Source organism: Anopheles aquasalis, chromosome 2 (genome assembly GCF_943734665.1).
Source record: "Anopheles aquasalis chromosome 2, idAnoAquaMG_Q_19, whole genome shotgun sequence".
Classification (NCBI taxonomy): Eukaryota; Metazoa; Arthropoda; class Insecta; order Diptera; family Culicidae; genus Anopheles; species Anopheles aquasalis.
This window is the reverse complement of record NC_064877.1, coordinates 40247501-40268808: the sequence shown is the minus strand read 5'-3', so window position 1 is coordinate 40268808 and position 21308 is coordinate 40247501. Positions and strand designations below refer to the sequence as shown.

Below are 21308 nucleotides of genomic sequence, written 5' to 3'. Positions count from 1 at the left end.
AAAAGCTTTCATTCGCCTAAAGCTTTCGTTTTAACCCTCTTTTAATTCATTTGCGATGTTCCAATCCAATGTGCATTATTTAATTGATAGTGTAATCGGATTTCAAACGTTTTAGAAAAGGAAAGATTTTATTAAAGAACCCAACCAACTCTTAACTCTTAAAAAAACGTGTTTATTCACATTTGGTTTCATTAACAACAATAACATGATGTCATCCTCTCTGGTTAGCATAATAAGTTAACGAAAAAGTTTAATTAGAAATTTTCTATTTTCTCTTAGCATCTATATTTCGTTAACGATCAAGCATGGTCGCTCAGTTAGTTTGGTAGCATTTTTTCCTTCCTTTCTAACATTTGTATACTCTTGTCGGAACGTTATGTCGGTACTTACCGTGATTTGGTAGAGTTCAATCGTTATTCAATTGTGGAAACAATTTAAAACTCGCCAAATGTCTCTGTAAATGTTAATGAATATGAAGTTTTCTCATCCAACAATATTGCGTCATCTAATGATTTATGTTCTACACGGATTTTCGTTAATTGGACAAACACTTTTTTCGGAAAACTACACACAAACCATTCACAAAAGAACTAAAGCGATGACCACTCCGTTTTCGAGGCTTGAAAGCAATGGAAACAAATAAACATCTGAAATAAAAAACGAACCCAGGGGATATTATGTCACAAAACCGGTGTTTTTGCCACTTTATCTCTCTTTTGTGCTTCGTTTGCTCAAGGTGTAGCTCGCATATTGATCAACCAATTCAAGCGTCACATCCTGGCAATTTCCAGTTTTTGGTTTGCCTTCAATCAAAGATCGACCAACCGACTCCAAGTTCTTCCCCTTTTGACTCTTCTCAACCATGACACCGAACCAGAATGCTCTCACTCTCACTAACCACCATTCGTTCACTCTCTGCATTCCCATTAATCCGGATCCGGATGCACGGTGAACCGATACGGCGGCCACCAACAAGCCACACCGTTACCGTAGGTCATTTCACGAATTTTGTTTGCACTTTTGGCCGTCGACCGCAGAGCGCGCGGTGGCCTTCCCGGCGTGTCGTGCCCTACCACGGAGGCCACTCCGCGGAGTTGGCAGTGAAATGAGTGCCAAGTCAGCACAAACGAGCCACAACAACACTCGCTGGGTGAAGAGACTGACAAGACAAATGCCGGCTCAGCCACTACGTCACAAACGGTTATCCCCCCGAGAAGTGAAGGAATCCCCAGCCGGTTGACAACAAACGGGCATTCCGGAGATCTTTGTTGGGGGGAAAAACCGGTTCCATTCGATCGGTATCGATCCCCAACGAACTGCCTGCTTCTTCCCAGAGCTAGACCAGGGCATTGGCAACCAGCTGCTGCTGCTGCTACGTTGAGTAATGTGCGTGTCACGCTCTACGGTCCCACCACGCGGTCCCGGTGTCCCAGGCCAGCCTGAAGCTTGATGACTTTCATCATCGCGGGAATCCAACTGTAAACCAATCAGACCATCGCTGAGCCGTGTGCGCTGCTGCTATATGGCGCCGGTTTCAGTTGCGATGTGAACGTCCAACGCCACGGTTGGTACCGGAGTTTGTCTAACCGAACCGGAGTAACGGAGCAGCGTAGCGTGTTGTATAACGGTATAACGTGCCATCGTGATACTCCCAGCAGCAGCAACAGCAGTGACCTCAATTCAAACCCGTGCCACCCAAAAATCGAATAAGGTAGTGAACCACATCATTAGAGTGACAGTAACGGGCGGCTCGGCATGCTCGCTTCTGGATTCATATTTTGGCGTGTATCGAGTGTTATAAATCATCAAGTGCAGCAGAATCGTTGTGCTCTCTCTCTCTCTCTCTGGAGTCTGGGGTGGTGCCCGGTGCGATGCTGCTGATTGCATCATAAGTTCCTGCACTTTCTCCGCGCTTCGCTCCATTGGTCCGGTGGCCAGTGGCCAGTATAAATTAATGAATCTGCGCGACATGCACGCTACCGTGCCGTGCCGTGCCGTGTGTGGGATGAGTTCCGTTCGTGGTTTATGTTTTCGGGCGCGGTTGCAATTCAGCGGCGACCGTTCAGTGCGACCGATTGCGATCCGCGTAATGAGCCCGAGCTTGTAACGCTCACTAATGGCGAGGTTAGATAATTATTTTCATTCGCCTGGCCACGGCATAACGGATCCCCCAGCCCGGGGGGCATGTAATGTTACCACCGTGAATTGGAAATAAGGGATGCGCTGAAGTGCGCGCATTGCCGAATGCGGCGAGAGTGGTGCACCGTGCCTCCGATGCAGTGTCACGCATCGTTTTCGAACAGCATATTGTTGTCCGGCCTCACTCTATCGCCGTTCGATAATCTGGCCCACGATAAGGCGCGTTATTACGGAAACGATTTGCCGCACACCAAACGTTGTCGTTGGGTTTGTGCACGGTGCGTCTATTTTGTTTGAGGGTTTTGACTAATGCATCCACACGGAAAGCGTCTCGTCTCGCTCGTCTGGGCACGTTTGTTTGTGGTACTTTGATTGAAACCCTCGAAAGGCTCTTGAGGGCCACTCTACTTGGCGCATCAAAAGGCGGTCCGGCGGCGGTGATAAACACGGTTTGACCACTGAAACCACGCTGATAACCTTGAGGAGGGGGCCCTCCGTTTGTTTCCAAACAATTCCAGACGACGCCGGCGTTTGTTAGATTTGATGAATGCCTGAGGCTGGAACAGGTTTGTGGAGAGATCCCGGCTCGACTGCATCTGTGCTTCGTGTTGTCATTGTGGAGTGGAAATCGCGGAAGCGATAGTGATGGGAAATGCAATGGACATAACGAGAATCCGGTGTAACAGCACAGAGAACTCTTCAGATTGATTCAAGTATCGTTGATGTACAGCATTTTTGTGGAACATATGATGCGCATTGATAAGGCCACAGCTGCCCTGAAGCATCTCAATTAGTGATAGCAAGTCAGCGACTGCATCTCTTTTCTTCTTTTCGAACGATTCTACATGAGCAAAGTAACTTATGGTCGTTGCGATTGGTTTTTTTTTAAATATCATTGAACTGGTGTAAAACTACAAAAGACTAGCCAGGGACGAGAGCCAGGGAGGGATCAGAAGACGGGCTTCAGCAGTACGGCATCGTCTTTACGGTTGTTGTTCGACTCCTTTTATGGCCTGGTGCTTCACCTTTTGGGGGTGACTCCATCGGGGAAGTCCAGAAGAACATCCCAGCGACAATTTGTCACCAGTAATTGAAGAACAGACAATAAGTGCAAAACAACTAAGGATTTTTATTCTTGTAATACGAAATGAGCATTTCATCAAGTGTCTACTCAAAACAATTAACTTTTTGAGTCTAACATCGACTAATCTTGAAGTTGTTTGTAAGCAGCGTAGGTTACAAAGGTAAAGATTGGAAAGTCCTTTCGCCATTCTTGGCGATGGACGGTTCTGTTATCGTTTTTTTTAGTATATCACGAGCAACGAAAAGTTCTGCTCATATTCAAAGGAAAGTCTATGTACTACCTGAACTAAAAATCCTCCATAAAGGAGAATCCTTAATCAACATTGAATGTACTGGCATCACTTTGTTGAAAATGTTTTCCTCCATTATCCTCCGATAAAGGCCCAGCATTCATCGAGAACTGGACCGAGTGCCCTCGAAAGTGTCGCCAGTTTCTGCCAGTACAGTCGACCCAAGATAATCATTCCCTGGGGGAAAGGGGGTGGTACTATTTTCATTTGTTGATGGGCGATAAGCTCCAGTGCAAATCATAAATTACCTTCCCCACGCTCCCAACCTCACAATTAGGCCAACAACCGAAGCAAAACACAACTGTGGAACTGCCACAATGCATGGTTGGTTGAACTGTTAGCTGGCCAGAACGAATTGTCACCTCATCTCCGCTACAGCGCCACCAGCTGACGGTCCGCCGAGCGGCTTTTCCTAAGCAATTGTCCCCATTTCAAGGGGACCAAGCAAACACCGACATACGGTGGCCACCAGTAAGCGGGATTTCTGTTTTTTTATTATTATTTCCCATGATTTTCCACTCACCGAGAAGTAGCACCGCGGCCGGCGGCGTGGAAATGCATTTGATTCGCGCCCATTAGCCATCCACTTTCCTCGTCACTTTCTCATCGCTCATCTCTGATTCATGGGTGCGTCTTCCTTTTCTTTCTACCCCCCGCTCTCTCTCTCTCTCTCTCTCCGTCGTCGTTTGTATGCGTCGGTGGAAGACCAGCTGGACCAGCGCGAAGCAACGGCACCTCTTAGCGGCTGACACCGTTTCCCGCATGTTTGTTCCGTTTCTGGTGTGAGAAAATCCCGCTCGGTGACGCCATCATCATGTCAGCGACTCAACGAACAGCAGCAGCAGCCACAGCAACGCGTTCACCGCTTGGAAATATTGCAGAAGAGGAGGTCAAACCTGACCGGGACCGGGACCGGGACCGGGTCGAAGACGCACGGATCGATGGTGCAAGACCACGCCATGAACCTGATCAACTCCGTCACTGCTTTGTACCGGCGGATAGGAGCGGTTGCCTTGGGTTACACTTGAGTCGCACTCCCTGGGACCCTTATCCGTGGGTCAGTGGAGTGGTCGAAGGTTCGTGTGCGGCACTGGCCGGTGTGCGCGTTGGCGACTGTGTCCTCGAAGCAAACGGTGAGGATCTGCTCGGTCTGAAGGTGATGGACATTGCGCGGCGTGTCCGGGACCAACGGACGAGTCGCCTAGCAACGGCCGGCGTTGGACTCCTACTGTGGAACTCTGGCTTCGAGAAGAATGTAAGTAACCAAGATGGCCATCTTCCTGTACCGGATATTAATCCGCACGTCCGGTTGTTTCAGAATCTCAATCCACAGTCCCTGTCGCGGTTCGCCAACTGTCTGCAAGGTATCGCCGGGCTGCTCGAGTGTCCGGTGTGTCTGGAGATCGTACGGCCACCGGCCTGGCAGTGTAACCATGGTCATCTGCTCTGTTCGACGTGCCGTGCCAAGACGCACAAGTGTCCGATCTGCCGGGAGGTGCTGTGCCGCGTACGGTGCATCGTGGCCGACAAACTGTTCCACTATCTGGTGCAAACACTCGGCTACACAGGTGAGAGTCGACGATGGGTTTTATAATTGCCATTGCATGAATAATGATATCTTCACGAAATTCTTGCTTTCCTCGCTTTGAATGTGGCCGTGGTCACGGATGGAAATTTGTCTCTTTTTTAATGGCAATCTGCCATTAAAGCCATGTGATTGACGCTCTGCCAGTTAAATTTAAACAGCGCTTCTATACAAGAACATTAGCCAGCATTTTGAATGCCTTTTTCCGTTGAAAAGCACTCAATTCCGAAGGGTTCAGAACATGTTGCAAATAACTTGCAGAAAGTTATTGTGAAGACGTTTCCGAGAAAGAGCAGACAACAATTTTTCTCAATTCCACAGAACTCTTGAAAAGAAATCAAATTTAAAACGAAGGATTTAACACTATTGTGAAATCATCTGAACTACTGAAAAAGGTCCAAATTCAAACACTTTTTCGAAAGTAGATTTCTTTTTAAGAATTTAGTAGAGTATGCTAGGAACTACAGGGTGCGCCATCAGTATGTATCCTATTTTAAAGTTGAATAACTCTGTCATTTTTCAGCCGATTTTAAAATCATTTATTGTGCCATACTCAATATATGATATCGTTCAAATGACCGCCTTCATTCGCGCATATAAAGAGCGGCCTTTTTTCGGGCATTTTGTATTGTTTTGACAGCATTTAGGGAGTTATGTGGCAATTTCAGCTGTAATATTTGCTTTAGGTTTCTCATAGTCTTCAATTTGTTTGCAAAAACCTTATTTTTCAAACAGACCCACAGAATAAAGCCCAGCGCCGTGATATGCGACGAAAGAGGAAACAACCATTTACTCGTCATCCATTGCACGATCGCAGTTTCACTATTAACCGATTTTTTTCAATGTGACGCGTGACAATATCAGTCCGCTCTTTTAACGTGAAGTGATCCATTATTAAAATGGCATAGACTGAAGTTTCCGAAACTGTTCTATTTGTCAAAATCTGCTGAAAAATTACAGAGTTATTCAACTTTGAAGTAGGATACATCCTGATGGCGCACTCTGTAGTTGCAGCAGAGAACGTTCTTTATAAGACTTCAACACGGACTTTGAAGATGTGCTCAACAAAGTTCAATCAAGAGCAATATTTATGTAATTGTTTGCTTTAGATACTACCAGTGCCAGCGTCGTAGGGCTACGTAATTTTGATGAAATATTTGCGGTTTGATCCTTAGATCATTAGAAAATTGTGCTTTATCATTATAATAGCGACCGCGTTACCTTAATAAGCCCCTAAATCGATAAAATACGACCCTCCACATGGCCTGTACCGCAGAGTAAAGTGTTTCGTTTGTAAGCGCGGATAGTACATTCGCCATTTATGTTTATGTCATGATGATGATGATAATGACGCGGCCATTTGAAGCACAGAGAAACACACGCTGACAATGTGCTATCCACCAACTGTTGCTGATATTCTGGTCTTTGCCATTGTTGGTTCATAATGGTTCCGATCGGCTATTGAGTATCTGATGCTGCAATGTAATTGACCAAATTGGCTCGAGTTACACGTGGCTGCCATGGTGCATTAGAGCACAACGATGCAACATAACCGTGCCCCCGGTGCTTTAGAAACATAAAAATGCATAAATGCATGCATGCTAGACAGCAACATGAAGCCTGACTAGATAACAGAGCGAGCTCCGCGTTTCGGGAGAAGTAATTATTTCGCAACAATTTATGCCTTGACAGCGTATTATGAGTTAATTAATAATGTTTTGTTCTCGTGCATCTCCTCATCGCGCAGCCGAACAACGGGAGCAGCCACAGCAATCACGGGATGTTCAGCCAGCTGCTGGCCGCCGATTGCCACTCAGCCAGCGTGAGCATCAGCGAAGTCACCGGCACCAGCAGCAGCCGGAATCCCGTCAAACGCATAAACATGGCATCAAATTGAAAGCAAACAATGGCCCTAATGGAGCGTCACCGGCAATCGAGCAGCGAACCTCATTATCCCCTTCCCAGGAGCCGGCACCATGCCGGGGACACCACTGTCCATCCGGTCATCATCAGTGCGAGCGCTTCAAGACCCAACAGGAGCTGCTGCTTCACTTGCAAAAGGTGCACCAGCTGAGCGTGATCCAGTACTACGTGACCGTCGGCGACACGGTGGACGTTAGTCTGCCGGCAATCGGTAACAACTCGCTGGTCTGTGTCACGCTGGTTATCCCGCTAAAGTCAACCATCGACCGTCCGAACACCACCGCCACCACCTCCCCAACCACCAGTCAGATGTTCTTCGTTTCGAGACATCGGTGCCGGGAGGAACCGACGGAATCACTGTACTGGTTGTGGCACCTCGAGAACGATGATGAACCAACGACAGGCAGTAGTAACCACTGGGCGGTTCAGTTGACCAGCATTGGAAGCGACGATGCTAGTGAGGTTTGGCATGGCCAGCCCGTGTCGCTCGGACACAGCTATCAGGAGGTGTTGCGGAGCAAACAGTACACTCGCTTCAAGAGCGATGATGTGCGGGCACGCCTGCGGGTACGCCTGCTGGAAGCGTAGGGCATCGGACATCGAGTGATGAAAGACTGATCAACCTTTACCAAAAATTGATTTGCAGCGGATGACATGGGCAGGAAAGCATAAATTAAGCTGTGCAGTGTAGGGCACGTGTTGTGCATGCTGTGCAGTTAATCCGGTACAACAAATTATCGAGGGCGAAGCTCAATATGAACAAGATAAATAAATTTCCATAATCCGTATTATTATGATAAAATGTGTTTTTAATATGTTAAACGTAATGATGCTGTGGTTAAATTTCATATGAGAGACGACGTTTAAAATATCAAATATTAATAAATAAGACCGAAGAAGAAGAGATAATAATTCGCTTTCCAAAAATGGGTTAAAAATGTTCCAAACTCTTATCGTTAATGAAAATGCACTCGACCAATTTACTGACTGTATTTGTTTATTATATTTTACTCGCCAAAAAATAAAAACACCAGATACCATCATTGAATGGAATGGTGGCAATTTTGATTTTTTTCTCCAGATTCGCCACGATCATTACGCCTCGTGCAGCTTATAGCATTCTGCATAAAACAAATTAAAAAAGTAAACTTAAAGTGAGTTTCCTGGTTACCAAAACGAAAGGATAAACAGAAACTACACCTAATTTACAAGCAATATACCAGATTGTCTCCACTCAAGACTAGCATATTCATTACATTTTTCTCAGATGCAAAAGAATTCGGTTTGAAATGCGTTCTTGAACGATTTATTACGAAACTAGTTGACCAAATCATAACAGTGTATATTGCACATAATAACATTTACATAAGTTTATGAAAACTCCCTACGGGAAAAACTCACAGATCTTTCAATCGCTTGATCGATACCTTCAGCAGGATTTCCGTGTCCGGGCTGAAGGTAGCCCGTATGCAGACACCGGTGTAGAAAACACCCGCCTTCGTGTTCACCAGATCGTTCCACGATTTGTCCACCATCGAGTAAACGGCGGAGCGAGAAATGAGCTCCTTGCCCAGAATCTGCTCGAATCCCTCCTTCCGGATGATAACCTCTAGCGCATAATTTCTGGCCTGTTCCGAGCTACCCTCTAGCAATCCCGACAAAAAGATGTCACCGATCGTACTGAGGAAGAGATGGAGGAACGGTAAACAAACGCTAATACGTTGCATTAGCATCCTACCTAGTTTCGGAGATGAGCTTCAGCCAAAATGTGTGACCATCGAGCACAAGCAGCAGACACGCATTGTCGACCGGTGTCCTTGGGGGAAGCGAAATTTCTGCCGATGCCGATCCAAACGATATGATCGGTGTCCGGTGATGGCCGGTAACATGTTCTTGCAGCTCTGCAGCTATCGTTTTGAAAAGCAGATGGTAAACGATTAGAAACGAGGAAAAGTGTGACGGTCCGTACGATGGTCAAGACCTACCGGCAATCAAATCGTTACAGTACTCGCCACAAGGACAGTGGTAAGTGGCCGAAACAGTGGACGATGGCACACGGGACGGTACGGTAAGATGAATGCCATGCTCCGGAATGCTACCGAGACTTTCGACCGAAGCATTACATGACATTGACGATGTTGGCCGCCGTATGCTGAGACTATTGTACGAAGCGGACAGTTCCGGTGCCAACCGGTTTGCCGACGGGCACCGAAGCACCGAAACGGAATTGTCACGTCTGGAAAACGAAAGAACGATCGGTTAGCTGAATGACCTGCCTTCCACCAGTTGGTCCCACCACTTACTTGAAGATCTCACTCGACGATAGCGATAAGGATTTGCCCTTGGATGCCTGCAGATCACCGACAACGTCCGGTGGCGGATGGAGCGTTTTGCTGAGATTCTCCACCGAGCTCGATTTGCCCATGATCCGGGCCAGAAACTTGTGTGTATGCGAGTGTATCGGACGCCCGGTCGGACCACCGGCAGACGCGGTCAGCTGCGATTCACTGTTGTACGGACTCTTCTTCCGATCGCTCGATGGCTGGGGCCGTGGACAACGGGCACCAAACAGCCGCTCGCGAAGCCGACCATCGGAGCCTTCGCGCAGATTGAACGCTTCCGTGATCGACTGGTAGACCTGTTCGGCGAGCAGCGATCGACCGATCGTGTACCGTTCGCGACAGATTGCGCACCGTTCGGCCCGTACCCGGCACCGTGAGCACACGAGATGTCCATTCTGGCACTGGAAGACGGGCGGTGGGATCGTATCGAAACACACCGGACACTCGAGTGCGGCCACCACCGTCTGCATGCTGGCCGTTAACCGTTCCAGATTGATCGGCATCGGACCACAGCATAGTGATTCCGGATTACAGGCCGGTTCCATACCGGTGCTCCAGAGTAACAGCGTTACCATGTCCGCCTTCGTGCGCACCAAGCTGGCCACTTCCGCGATCCGCATACCGAGCACATCCTCATTGTTGACCTACGGGAGCGGTGATGCGGGATAACGTTAGTGTCTTTCGATGATCTACCACCCACTCGGTCGGGTTGCTCGAAATCGCGCTTACCTCCAAAACACAGTCACCAACCTTCAACCCGGTCACCTCGGCCGGTGAGTCTGCATCAACACCGCTGACCTACAGAAGAAAAAGAACGAGAGAGAGAGAGAGAGAGATAAGCAACAAAAGCATCATAAACAGCCCCTTCGCCACCTCCCCACGCCACCACATAAGAAGTTCTCCTTGAGCCAAGATCGTATACGCTTGGTCTCGGGCATTGGTTGTTGGGTTGGTTTCGGTTCCGGAGAAGGTGAAGGTCGCTTGCGTTGGATCGACGAAGGAGAACGCCACGCTCTGGCGCTGAATACGCTTGACACGCTAACAAAAAAAAATCCGATCCAAACTACGATGCCGAATTGCTAATGGCCACCAACTTGTGGCCGGGACAAACAACCCACCAGTGCGTGGTGCGTGGTGAAAAGGAATTAATGGAATTCCGCGGAATGTGTTCCGCCGAAATCACGGTAAAGCTCGCACAAATTGCGGCGTTGGTTGGGATATGGATTCAGCAGCAAAAAGTGTTACTTTCTCTTTGTCGAACAGGGAATTCACAACAGCAAAAAAAAAAATGACGGAATCATTCCAACGATGGCGAGATGTCTCTCTTCGTCCGCTGCACTGTTTCCGGTTTCCTATTTCTATTTAATGCAAAACAAGCAACATGTGCATGCAGGAGAGTCCGCAACGACCTTGAATTGATGAGGCCATCACGTTCACGTACCCAAGGATAGGGATCCCACTTGCTGCGCGTCAGATGGAAACCACAGGAACCATCCGTCTGCTTGGGAATGTGTAGTATCCGAACGGAGGGATCGTAGTGATCCTCGGCAGCGGCAGTAGCGGAGACCGCCGTACGTTCATTCGTTTGCTCGTTCGTCGTTACGACATCTGGCGATTTCGTGATGGCCAGCTTTGGCAGTGAGCTGGACTGTGCCAGCTTTGTTTCCACCATTCTTTGCTATCCGGCAGGAGCAGGACACTTTCTTCCTTTTCTGCACTCTCTCAAACCACTCGGAAAACACCGTAAACCCGAATAATAATGGACACAGCTACTAGAAAAAACAAGAAAACAAGGTACACTACAAAACGAAACCAAAAGGATGGTGTAGCACCACCATCCGAACACGCGAACGATCGCTGGGAGACTGGTCGGCGTGACGATCGACAACGACCTAGTGCGGGGCAACAGCACACGACTCGTGGTTCGCGGGTGCACCTTCTCTCCTTCGTTCACGGCCACGGTCGACAGCATCCGGTGATCCAGCATCGCCAATTGTCATCATCATCATGATCATCATGATCAACCACACGAATGGGCCGCCTCATCGATGGGGGGGGGGGGGGGGGGCGATTGTCTTGACCCTGAATCAAATGGCTCTAGACTGTATCCTAGGCATCCGTCCGCTTCGATGAAGGTGTCATTGAGATGGCGGCGGCGGCGGCAACGTGTGCATACTTCCGATCGGCATCTACCCGTCGCCTCCGGCAAGAATGGCGGCCATTGCACTTCTCGTCTGGGGGAATGGGCCAGTGTAAACACGGGCAAAACGGGCACGCTAAGCCGCTACGCCAGCCAGGGGTCACCCCAGCGGGTGTGAATGAGTGGTTGGTAGGCATCTTGTCCGTTTAGGGTAGGTTAGGCGTTACACCATCAACAGGCCCGTTACCATGGTCCGTTGGAGGGTCTGGTCAATTAGTAGACAGAGCATTTAATGAATCAAATGAAACTGTACCGTACGTATCGCAACATAGCAGCATGCAGCAGTGCCTGTCCGGCGGGTTGGCATGCCGCACATCAAGTGCAATGCAAGCGTGAGTACCGCCGCTTCGACCGATAATTGGACGATCGCCACCACGCTCGTGACGACGCTCGGTTGCCGTGGGCATTTCCTATGTTGAGCCATTTTGCGCTACGGACCGGTGAAGTACGGCACGCGGACGCTTGCCATGTTACGTAGGTCAATTGTTCATTTTCAAGCGACAAATTGAGATTCTTTTACCCGTACGGCGGTTCTTTCTTTGGCCTTACTGAAGAAAATGGTTGCAAAGACGTCTAGTGAAGCTCGCGATTACCTAAAAAAAACATGCTAGTACATGATGCCAGTGTAATTATTGAAGTAGAACCTCTGTAAACCAATAAGAAAAACTAGAATAAACAGTACATACAAACCACGAGACGAGACTGCACAGCATTTCTTTCACGAATGTTCATCAACCGTTCAAACCGTTGAAAAGTCTTGCTACTGTGTGTATTCAATAAAAATCATCTGTTTTTATTGTAGTTTTGATAGATTATTTTCTGTTTTCGTCAAATTCTCTTTAAACATTGTGTTACCGTGATACTGTCTCGGCCTTCGCCGCTGCCCGAATCATTCACTGCTGTACACTTATTATATGTCTTATTCATCTTACCGCACACGGTGTCGCTTATCGTGTGCTTATACTCATTTGTTTCCATTAATCTAAGGTTTTCCCCCCTTTTTTCCTTGTCAACACAACTCCAGTGCGTGCACTCCAGTCTCCTCTCACTCGCTTTTACGCTCGCCGCTTGGCGTCCCCATTAAACTTGCGCCGACCGGCTATCGACGCAAGCGAATTGGTTAAAATTGGAAACCAACCTTACGGTCGCTTGCCGGGGCATTTCACGTACTTCATCTGTACGCAACGCATCCATACGGTAGAGCTTTTATCCCGCATCCCACCATTCAGCGAATGAGCATTGTTTTTAGTGTGTCTTGTGGAGCGCCATTTTGTTAGTTTTGCTTTGTCTCACGAGGTTCATAAATATTAAATTAAATTAATTCAAAGAAATAATAATAATAATAATATGTAAACAGAAAGGAAAGAAAACCAATTACCTACTTATGGATAACGTCGTGTGGTTCCGTATTAATCATTAATTTTATGCACCACACGTTTCAGGCAGCAAATTCTGTGAATTTTTGTCTATAACATCCTGGCATCTATCTTGCTTTGCATCAAGATAGATTTCATGCTACAATTTTAAGCCTTACATCATTATCATTTGCATTTTCTAACTTTCTACGCTTGCGTGACCGAATATACAACAGAAACCCGCAACATAATCACGCTGCAACTGTCCTTCTTCGATGTTGCTCAGCTACTTCAACGGCTCGTGAATGATCACGTCGCTCGAAGTGAAAAGTGAAACATGTTTAGGTATAATCAAACGACCCAAATAAGAGTAAACGGATTTGTTGAGCACCGTAACCGTCGCATTTGTATTCCACCGGCCAGCCACTTTACCTTGCCAATCATGACTTTTCTCTAAAATGAATTTGCAACCAGAGTTTCGCTCAACTAAAGTACTTAACAGAAGCTTCAACGTGTCATTCAATAACTATTACAACACTTCCGGTTTTTGTTTCTTCGCTACAACGAATTCGCATGGAGACGAACTAAAGCCCATAATGAAGAAGCATTGGATACCCTGTATTGGAGAGGTTGTTCTGCCTAATGCCTTGTTGTATGTCATTAACAAATTTGGAGCAGTTATTTCTGATTAAATGATTGGCCTTTGCTATTTGTCAAAATGGCTAAAATGTATTGTTGGGTGATTTTCCTGCTTTAATTCCTGTGGTCTCTGTCAGATTAGTATTGATTATTGTAACCGCAATGAAAAATCAGGTTATTGGCTATTGGCTAAAAGTCGATTGGCCCTTTAAAATTGGTTTACTCCGACCAATTCCATCTGTCCGCCTGAACAGATGAACATTTCAGAATCCATTCAAAACTTCCGGCGTTGGTCGATAAAATTGATAGGAAAGCCGAGGCGTACGGTGTGGGATTAAATCAACACACAGAGCTAATGCGGAGTTCGCAAATACCACTCGTTAAGGGAAGTTTTCTGAGCCATGTTGTCTTCTCAATAATGGCAAATTATTTGCACTGAAACGTAGGAAATCCCTTGGTGAGTTTCCATCTGCGTGCATTTATATAAATCCGCCCTGTATCTCACATGCACTATTCAATCAGGTTTCGTAAATTGGTTGCTATTCTGCAATAGAATAGGAGGGAAAAGAGGAAACGATTGGTGGTCCGTACTTTTTAATATTGATTTTGATTATTGTTGTGTTTTCTTCTTCTCGTTTTGGTTATGTTTCCTTTTAGTATAAATTTGTGCTGCACCACTGTTTGTAGCCGCTCTTGCACTGGTAGAAATGAAACCAACACTCACGGCCGGCTCTTGTGTTAAAACCATATTCAACCTGTACTTTGCCCAAAATGGGCAGATCTGGGTTTCTGTTCACTATCCGTTGGGACGTTTTAAAAATCCAGTTTTTTTACTTTGTTTAAAACGTACATTTTTATGATTTATCCATCGTCGTGCAGATGCAGCCAGCAGCAGTGACTGATGCACTAACTGACTTCATAAAACGCATTCGCCAACGGCTACACTGCGCCCGTCTAAGTAGTAGAATCGCTCGTTGATAATCGTTTTCGTCACACTGGTACACTGATACGATTTGCATGGTATTTTTCTGAACTGCGTTCGCCATCCTGCCACAGTTGTAGAAGCCAAAGTTGAGTGGGTTACACTCTTCGCGAGCTTCTATTCTCTCACTCGCTTCCGCCACCTTCGTATTTCATCGTTAGTGCCACAATGCTACGCTTAACCTTACACAGCTATATAAGAATAGGGGCTTTCTATTATCCGTGTGTCTGTGTTCACTCTGCATGAATCGCGAGAGAATATGTACAATTGTATAGGTATATATTACGTACGACTAAACTTACTCGTTTAATTATGTTTTTGTTTCCGCCTTAGCTAAACTAGCTTTTTCTTCTGTCTTAAGTCACGATCATCGCCACAACTATTAGATGCTGCACCTGACCGAACACTGGTTTCTGCACCGTTCGTCTTTATTCATTGGAATCGATCGTTCGAAATTGAATCAAATCATCACGAGCAGCCCACGGATCGCTTGTCATCTGTTTCCATGCTCATCACTGAAATACAACCGGCATCGAGAACGAAGGTGTACGAAGACCAGTTCGTATGTAGTAGTATATTGCCATTAATTGGATTCACTATTTTATCTCCCCAATCATCGCGTACAGTCTTGATGTGTCTTGGTATTTCTTCTCAGTAAACCAACACATTATGAGATCGTCAATTCGATAATGAGAGGTCCTGGGTGCAATGGTGAGGGGTATAAAGTTATTTGATAAAAAAAAAAAACGAATGATAAAAACAAGCATATCAACACACTGCTGACGAAAACCATTCGAAATCACTAATTGCAGAAACAACATAAAATGATTCTGAAGGTTGATCGGTATGTGATTATTGTTATTGTCACTTCATTGACTTATAGTCACAAATGTAAAATTGTTGGATGTGTGCTGCATCCATAGCACTATCGAAAATCATTTGGAAATGAGGAAGGCTAAAATCATAAATAACAACGGACATTATAACAGAATGCCTCCTAGAGCACACGGTTTGTACCGACTGTAACAGATCCAAAAGATAACGGCTTGATAAATAATTAGACTTCACGTGCTCCAGGCGCACGTTTTGCAGGATCCAAAGATCAAAATAAAAATGGCAATGCAATGGATTTTAAGACAGTTGTCGGTACGCATGTCGTCACAATTGTAACTCTAATCCTGCTCTGAAGCACAGATTCTCGTGCGTGGAATCGAAAAGTGTTCGTCTGTTCGAATCCAACGCTATTAGGGTATTTTCAGACCTATAGAGGCATCGATTGCTACAGCGTTAGGTACTGCGAGGCTGCCATCACCGACTGAAGAATTGCCGTTGTGAAGTTGTCACGATTTGATAATTGCCTTCATCGGATCCGTTTCCGGCGAGCCAAAGTGTTGGTTAGTCATTGCGCTGACAAGAAGATTCGTAGTTGTGCTACTGCTAGCACTGCTCAAACTGCTGATAGTGCTGTTGCTGCTGTTGCTGCTACCACTACTGCCGGGACCCATCGGACTACCATCCTCAGGCGAAATACCAACCATTGGCGATGGACAATCTGTCGGATATTTACGTTTTCCGAGCCCTACATGCTGGACGGCTGCTATCGATGACTGCTGCCGGTGCTGAACAGGCATGGATTGGGGCGTAAGATCAGGAGGCAACGAGTGAACGCTGTTTCCAATCATCGAAGAAGAGGCCTGGAGACTATTGCTGTGACCAGCTAAACTGGTCAGTGGGCTGTCGGTGAGAAAGGAGTGGTCGAGCGAGTAGTGCAACGCGGCGGCGTCTGTTTCGTTGCTCTGCAAGTTCAGTATGCTATCGATAGCGTTTTGCACCTGCCGACTAATATCCTCATCGAAGTTAGCTCCACTGAGAGCATCGAATGTGAGCTGCGGGTTCAGATGATGTAGATCTTGTAGCGTAGCCTGATGCTGATGCTGATGTTGTTGCTGTAGCTGCTGATGTTGAAGTTGATGGTCTTGGAACGCGGAGGCCATCCCACTACTATCTTTCAGGATGCTACCCGGATGCATGCTAATCACCGGCGTTCGGCCATCCACATCGTCGGAGACCGAATCCAAGCTTCCTAAAAGATCACGATCAAGATAGTTGATTTTGGAATGGCTGTTATGTTGCTGTTGCGAGCAGTTGGAATCGCGTCTACTACCGTCACCACTACTTCTACCACCATCACCAAGCATTAGACTCGTCGTTTCATCCCTGGCCACTGAATCTATATTTACACCACCGCCACCACCATCCGTTACGAGATCGTCTGCCTCGCTGAAGCAGCTTTTGCCTTTGCCTTCACTACCACCCATTGTATCGATGTGATGATTATGATTATGCTGTAACTGATGTTGTGCATGCTGCTGGTGGCCATGGCCATGATTTGGCAGCTGATTATGAAGAAGCTGTCCTTCGTCATGATGTTGCTGCTGGTGATGATGCTGGTGAAGCATTAATCGCTCCTCCTGTGACTGCTGCTGCCCATGATCATGGTGATGGTGATGATGATGCACCATATCGGTTGGATCGCCACCGTTGTCTAGCAGGTTAGTGTCACTACAGATACTGTTAAGGTTATTTAGGCTTAGGCTAAGATTAGTGTCGAGCATATCGAGCACATGCCGATGGTGGCTCTCAACGTCGTCAGTCGCCGAAGCCAACAAAATGTCACCATTCCAGGACGTACGTTTCGTTGACGTAGGTGTTATATGAAGCTGTTGATGACTGCCATTACTGTTCGTGCTGCTGTGGTGACTGTTAGTGTTACTAGGTCTAATGTTAGAACTACCGAGCATCATGATGTTAGAAGTGATCCCTTCTCCCGCCTCTTGCTCGTTTGTACTTTGACCAACTAGCGGATCACCGTTAGAACCGACGTTTGATCCACCCATTATGACACCACCACCACCACCACCAGCATCACCACGCCCGCTTACTCCCGTTATCCGCATTGAAGCACAGGCAATGTTCTCCAGATGCGTACCACCGATACCTTCCCCAGTGATAATTGTAGCATTACGGGTGTTATTACGTAGGCTGCTTAGGTGAATGTGTTCGTTACCTTGCTGTCGCATGGCTGGCGTCGCTGTTGAGGGACCGTTCGTGCCATCGTTGGATGCCTGATGATGGCGATTAGTAGGAGTAACTATTAATGACGATTTACTTTCCATGCCTGGCGCCGTACAGGTTTCCATCCAACGACTATCTGCTTTACTGTTAGTAACCACGCTGCTATTGGTCACACCTTCACCGACATTTTCTTTGTTCAGTTGCTGATCATCAATACGGGTGCCGGAGAGACAGGGTCGCTTGGTGCCGCTTTCTACCAATTCATCGGTGCTGTCCGACGCGTACAGAAGATTGGATGAACTACTACTGCTAGTCGCAGACCAATGCCGTTTATGCGAGAGACTCGAATGGGCACCACTGATCGATTGCTGTTGTTGTTGCAAAATGTCAAAGTTACTGGACGTTTTGTGTGTGTAGTTTGTACCATCGATGATACTCGTCGACGATTCCGCGATACGAAACACCGATGATGTCCAATTGCCGGTTGTTGTGGCTGGATTCTCGGAGGCATTTACGCCTGCGCGATGTAACGAAGACATTACGGTACCACTGCTGCTTGTTGGTCCAGTAGCAGCCATCTGTCTTGAGGATTGCGTTTGCTGGTGTACATCGAAAAACTCAGTCAACGGAGAATCGAGATTAGAAGAGGACGCTGATTGCGGTTTGTCGTCCATAGTAGTGCTACCGCTGAACAATTGATCTAGCTTCGAATCGTTGGAATTGAACATTTCATTAATCTCTTCTTCTGGCGTTTTCTTTCTACCGGCCGTACCAACTCCGGAGATTCCATCTCTACCGGTCTCACTATCAACACTGCCGGTACAGTTTTCACTAGAACCGGTGAAGTAGCTCAGTTCTTTTGGGAAACACATCCAATCATCGTATGTTGCAGCTTCGTTGTGTTCTGTGTTAGCGGATAGGTTTGAAGACCCGGTGGTAGACACTGCTGCCAACGGAGGAACAACAGCAGTGGTCGTTGTCGAATGTCGTTTGATATCCTTCGAAAACGAACCCATATCTGGCTCTTTGGGATGTGCAGTGCTCGGTTGCATTTGATTGAAATACCGTAACGTTGGTGGGGCCGACGGTGTGACTATTGTATCATGATACGCCGTCACCATGTCAGTAGCTCTCTTCTCGTCCACCGTTCCGCCAGCCACGTCGTCGCTTTTCTTCATAATGAAACTCGGCTTTATTTCACTCTCGATATCGTCGAATGTCTCTACTAGCGCCGGAGGATCCTTCTTGAAGTTATCATGCATGCTGCTTCCTATGCACCGCTGTCCGGGCGACTCCGTTTTTGTAGTGGTCGTGTGTAAGGAAGCAATCGATGAACGGGCCACTGTCTGCTGGAAGGAACTGTTGAAAGATCCATCCACGTTACTCGATTGCTGATATATTGAGGACGCCTGTAATTGATCTTTGATGCTGGCTGTCAATTCTCCTACAGAATCTCCTTCAGTTTTTACTTTCCGTGATTGATCCACGCTGGTGATTACTGAACTAGCACCCAATGCACTGTGAATAACTGGTGATTCTTTCTTGGGAGCAGTATCCTCTATCTCTAGCAATGTTAACGGCATTAGCGGCGATCCAGAATGAGTACGGCTGGGTTTAGGTTTTTCCTCATCTGATGACGATACGAATATCACGTCGTCGGAAGCGGGATTAGGATTCTCAGTCGTCTCACGGAGCTGTTCCTGAATCTCCTCAATTTCAGCCGTTATATCTGCCTTAAACAATTTATTCACCAACATCAGTTCCGATGTACGTACTTCACGCTGTGAACAGATAAAAACGAGATTGTTTGTTATGAAGTACTGGCCACAGACAATCATGCACTCAATGCAAACCAAAAAGGTGATCTGCCTTCTTACCATTGATTCGTTTATCATTAACCGACGGTAGCGGCTCATCATCGTACGGTAGGCCTCTGGAAACCACTCGGCTGTCGTTTCAAACTGCAACTCTTCCTCTTCGTTCTCTTCACACTTTTCCTCGTACATACAATGGTAACGTATGAGCCGCTTTATTGCGTCCTGCTTACTACCGAACGGGGTGTTAGTGTCGGGCTTGGTGCAGGCATCTTGATCCTTTTGTATCTGTATCTCGAATCTGTTCCATCGCAAAAAGGGAAGAAAAAAGATCGGTATTAGCGTAAGGTTCCGTCTGTTCATCTACCTCTGTAACTTAATGCATTGTGATACTGCCACATGCCGCAACGGGCAGCTGTATTTAAGCGCCTTCAATTTGGATGATATATTCGCATTGGATGACAGAGAGAAAGGACATAAAAGGAATATCACACTCACAAACTTGCGCGTGGTACTTTCACGGCCGGACTATTCGGTACATTGGTCGTGATGAACGTCATCGGTGTGGACGGTGAAGTACCCGCTGGAGCAGCAATGATGACAGCCGGTGGACCGCCGCCCGAGCCATTGTTCAGTGCAGAAGCGGCAACGACGGCTGACGAAAGTGCATCCGCGGTTGTTGTTGTCGTGGGTACCGTTGTTGTGACCATTGTTGTAGTAGTTGTTGGTGTAGAGGAAGCAACCACGGTAATGCCACCGGTTGCCACCGGTAATGGGGAGAAGGTTGTTGGCATTACAAGATGACTGGTGCTATTAGCACCAGTACTGGCAGAGACTGTTATCAATGGTGGTGGTGATATCACAGACCCTGAGCAACCAGCAGCTGAGCTCGAAGAAGTGATAGGCACAACGACGGTAGCCGGAGAAGATGTCGCTATCACAGATGGAAGAAGCCCAGGAACCATTGACTGCTGGTGCTGCTGCTGCTGCTGTAGTTGTTGCTGAAGTTGGTGCTGCTGTTGTATTCGCGCTGCCGTTTGTGCCAACATTTGCGATGATCCACTAATAATTGCATGGGATCCTCCAACGATGACGATTGAGGAGTTATTGGCTCCGACTGCCGCGTTCGTAAGCGATTTAAGATGACTTCCCGAAGCAAGACCAGTTGGCACTAGTGGAGGTGGAACCGGCGTGTTGTTGGGATTGTTTGAAACGGTCGATATTGACGATGCAGACGTTGTAGATGAGGGGGGTAGTTGGTGGATCATCTGTTGATGATTCAACAATACCCCTCCTCCGTTGCTACTGCTGGTTTCAACTTTGCTTAGGCTCATCATCGAAATGGACGAGCTATTGGAGATAGTTTGGTGCGGAACTAACGTATGTAACGGTGGCATTACAACGGTGGATGGGTTCGGCTGCGATTGAACCACGCCAACGGAACCACTCCCTACGTTTTTACTATTCAACACCAAATGATGTTGCTGAATTGTTCCACTACCTGTGGTCGACATTTTGAGATTGGGTACGTTGCTTGGGTTTACACCCGTTAGACCAGCTGTGGCGGTTGTGATCGTGTTCGTAAGGCTGCCCAAGGGTTTACTACTTTGCAGGGAATGGATGGATACCGGCGGTGGCGGAGGAGGCAGTGCGTGGTTCGTGGTGATCGGTATGATCGTCGTTGTTTGTTTAGTGGCAGCAACATGAGCCAATCCAGCGCCAACTGTCCCCGTTAACTTGCCACCGACAACACCTTGCATGGGAACGGTACTACTCGTGATTGTGATCGACATCGACGATGTGGACGAAGAACTCGTGTGCATCAATTCGTGGTGCTTTCCAGCCACCGTACCGCCTCCAACGGTCGTAGGCGTTACCGTG

General features: G+C 47.1%; 3 protein-coding genes across 8 annotated transcripts in view; 1 reads left to right on the top strand and 2 right to left on the bottom strand.

Moving 5' to 3' along the window:
- Window positions 1-1400: 1400 nt before the first annotated feature.
- Window positions 1401-7869, top strand: LOC126580745 (uncharacterized). The gene is made up of 4 exons (XM_050243981.1): window positions 1401-1711; window positions 4223-4767; window positions 4831-5080; window positions 6845-7869. Exons 2-4 carry the CDS (start codon window positions 4327-4329, stop codon window positions 7606-7608), a joined length of 1455 nt encoding a protein of 484 aa, XP_050099938.1. The 5' UTR covers window positions 1401-1711; window positions 4223-4326; the 3' UTR covers window positions 7609-7869.
- A 442-nt stretch (window positions 7870-8311) lies between these two features.
- On the bottom strand, window positions 8312-11209 carry LOC126569130 (uncharacterized). Its single transcript, XM_050226020.1, has 6 exons — window positions 10804-11209; window positions 10092-10160; window positions 9324-10006; window positions 9006-9256; window positions 8759-8927; window positions 8312-8700 (listed from the first exon to the last, which is right to left on the bottom strand). The coding sequence occupies exons 1-6, from the start codon at window positions 11032-11034 to the stop codon at window positions 8418-8420; spliced, it is 1686 nt and encodes a 561-aa protein (XP_050081977.1). The 5' UTR covers window positions 11035-11209; the 3' UTR covers window positions 8312-8417.
- Window positions 11210-12346: 1137 nt separating this feature from the next.
- The window catches only part of LOC126579568 (uncharacterized), a 41888-nt gene continuing 32926 nt past the window's right edge, over window positions 12347-21308 (bottom strand). For 4 of the 6 annotated variants that reach the window (XM_050242978.1, XM_050243006.1, XM_050242988.1 and 1 more), the window contains 3 exons: window positions 19926-21308; window positions 19491-19728; window positions 12347-19394 (listed from right to left, as the gene is read on the bottom strand). The exon at window positions 19926-21308 is cut by the window's right edge. In XM_050242978.1, coding sequence (XP_050098935.1) covers window positions 15879-19394; window positions 19491-19728; window positions 19926-21308 — 5137 coding nt within the window. In that variant the 3' untranslated portion in view covers window positions 12347-15878. The remainder of the gene's footprint in view (window positions 19395-19490; window positions 19729-19925) is intronic. The other 2 variants (XM_050243015.1, XM_050243025.1) reach the window with 2 other exon arrangements.

Coding starts and splice junctions, on each gene's coding strand:
- LOC126569130 (XM_050226020.1), bottom strand. CDS start 11,034: ATGGTGGAAACAAAGCTGGCACAGTCCAGCTCACTGCCAAAGCTGGCC. Junction 8,928..9,005: donor CTGTAACGATTTGATTGCCG/GTAGGTCTTGAC, acceptor TCAAAACGATAG/CTGCAGAGCTGCAAGAACAT. Junction 8,701..8,758: donor AAGCTCATCTCCGAAACTAG/GTAGGATGCTAA, acceptor TCTCTTCCTCAG/TACGATCGGTGACATCTTTT.
- LOC126580745 (XM_050243981.1), top strand. CDS start 4,327: ATGTCAGCGACTCAACGAACAGCAGCAGCAGCCACAGCAACGCGTTCA. Junction 4,768..4,830: donor ACTCTGGCTTCGAGAAGAAT/GTAAGTAACCAA, acceptor CGGTTGTTTCAG/AATCTCAATCCACAGTCCCT. Junction 5,081..6,844: donor GCAAACACTCGGCTACACAG/GTGAGAGTCGAC, acceptor CTCATCGCGCAG/CCGAACAACGGGAGCAGCCA.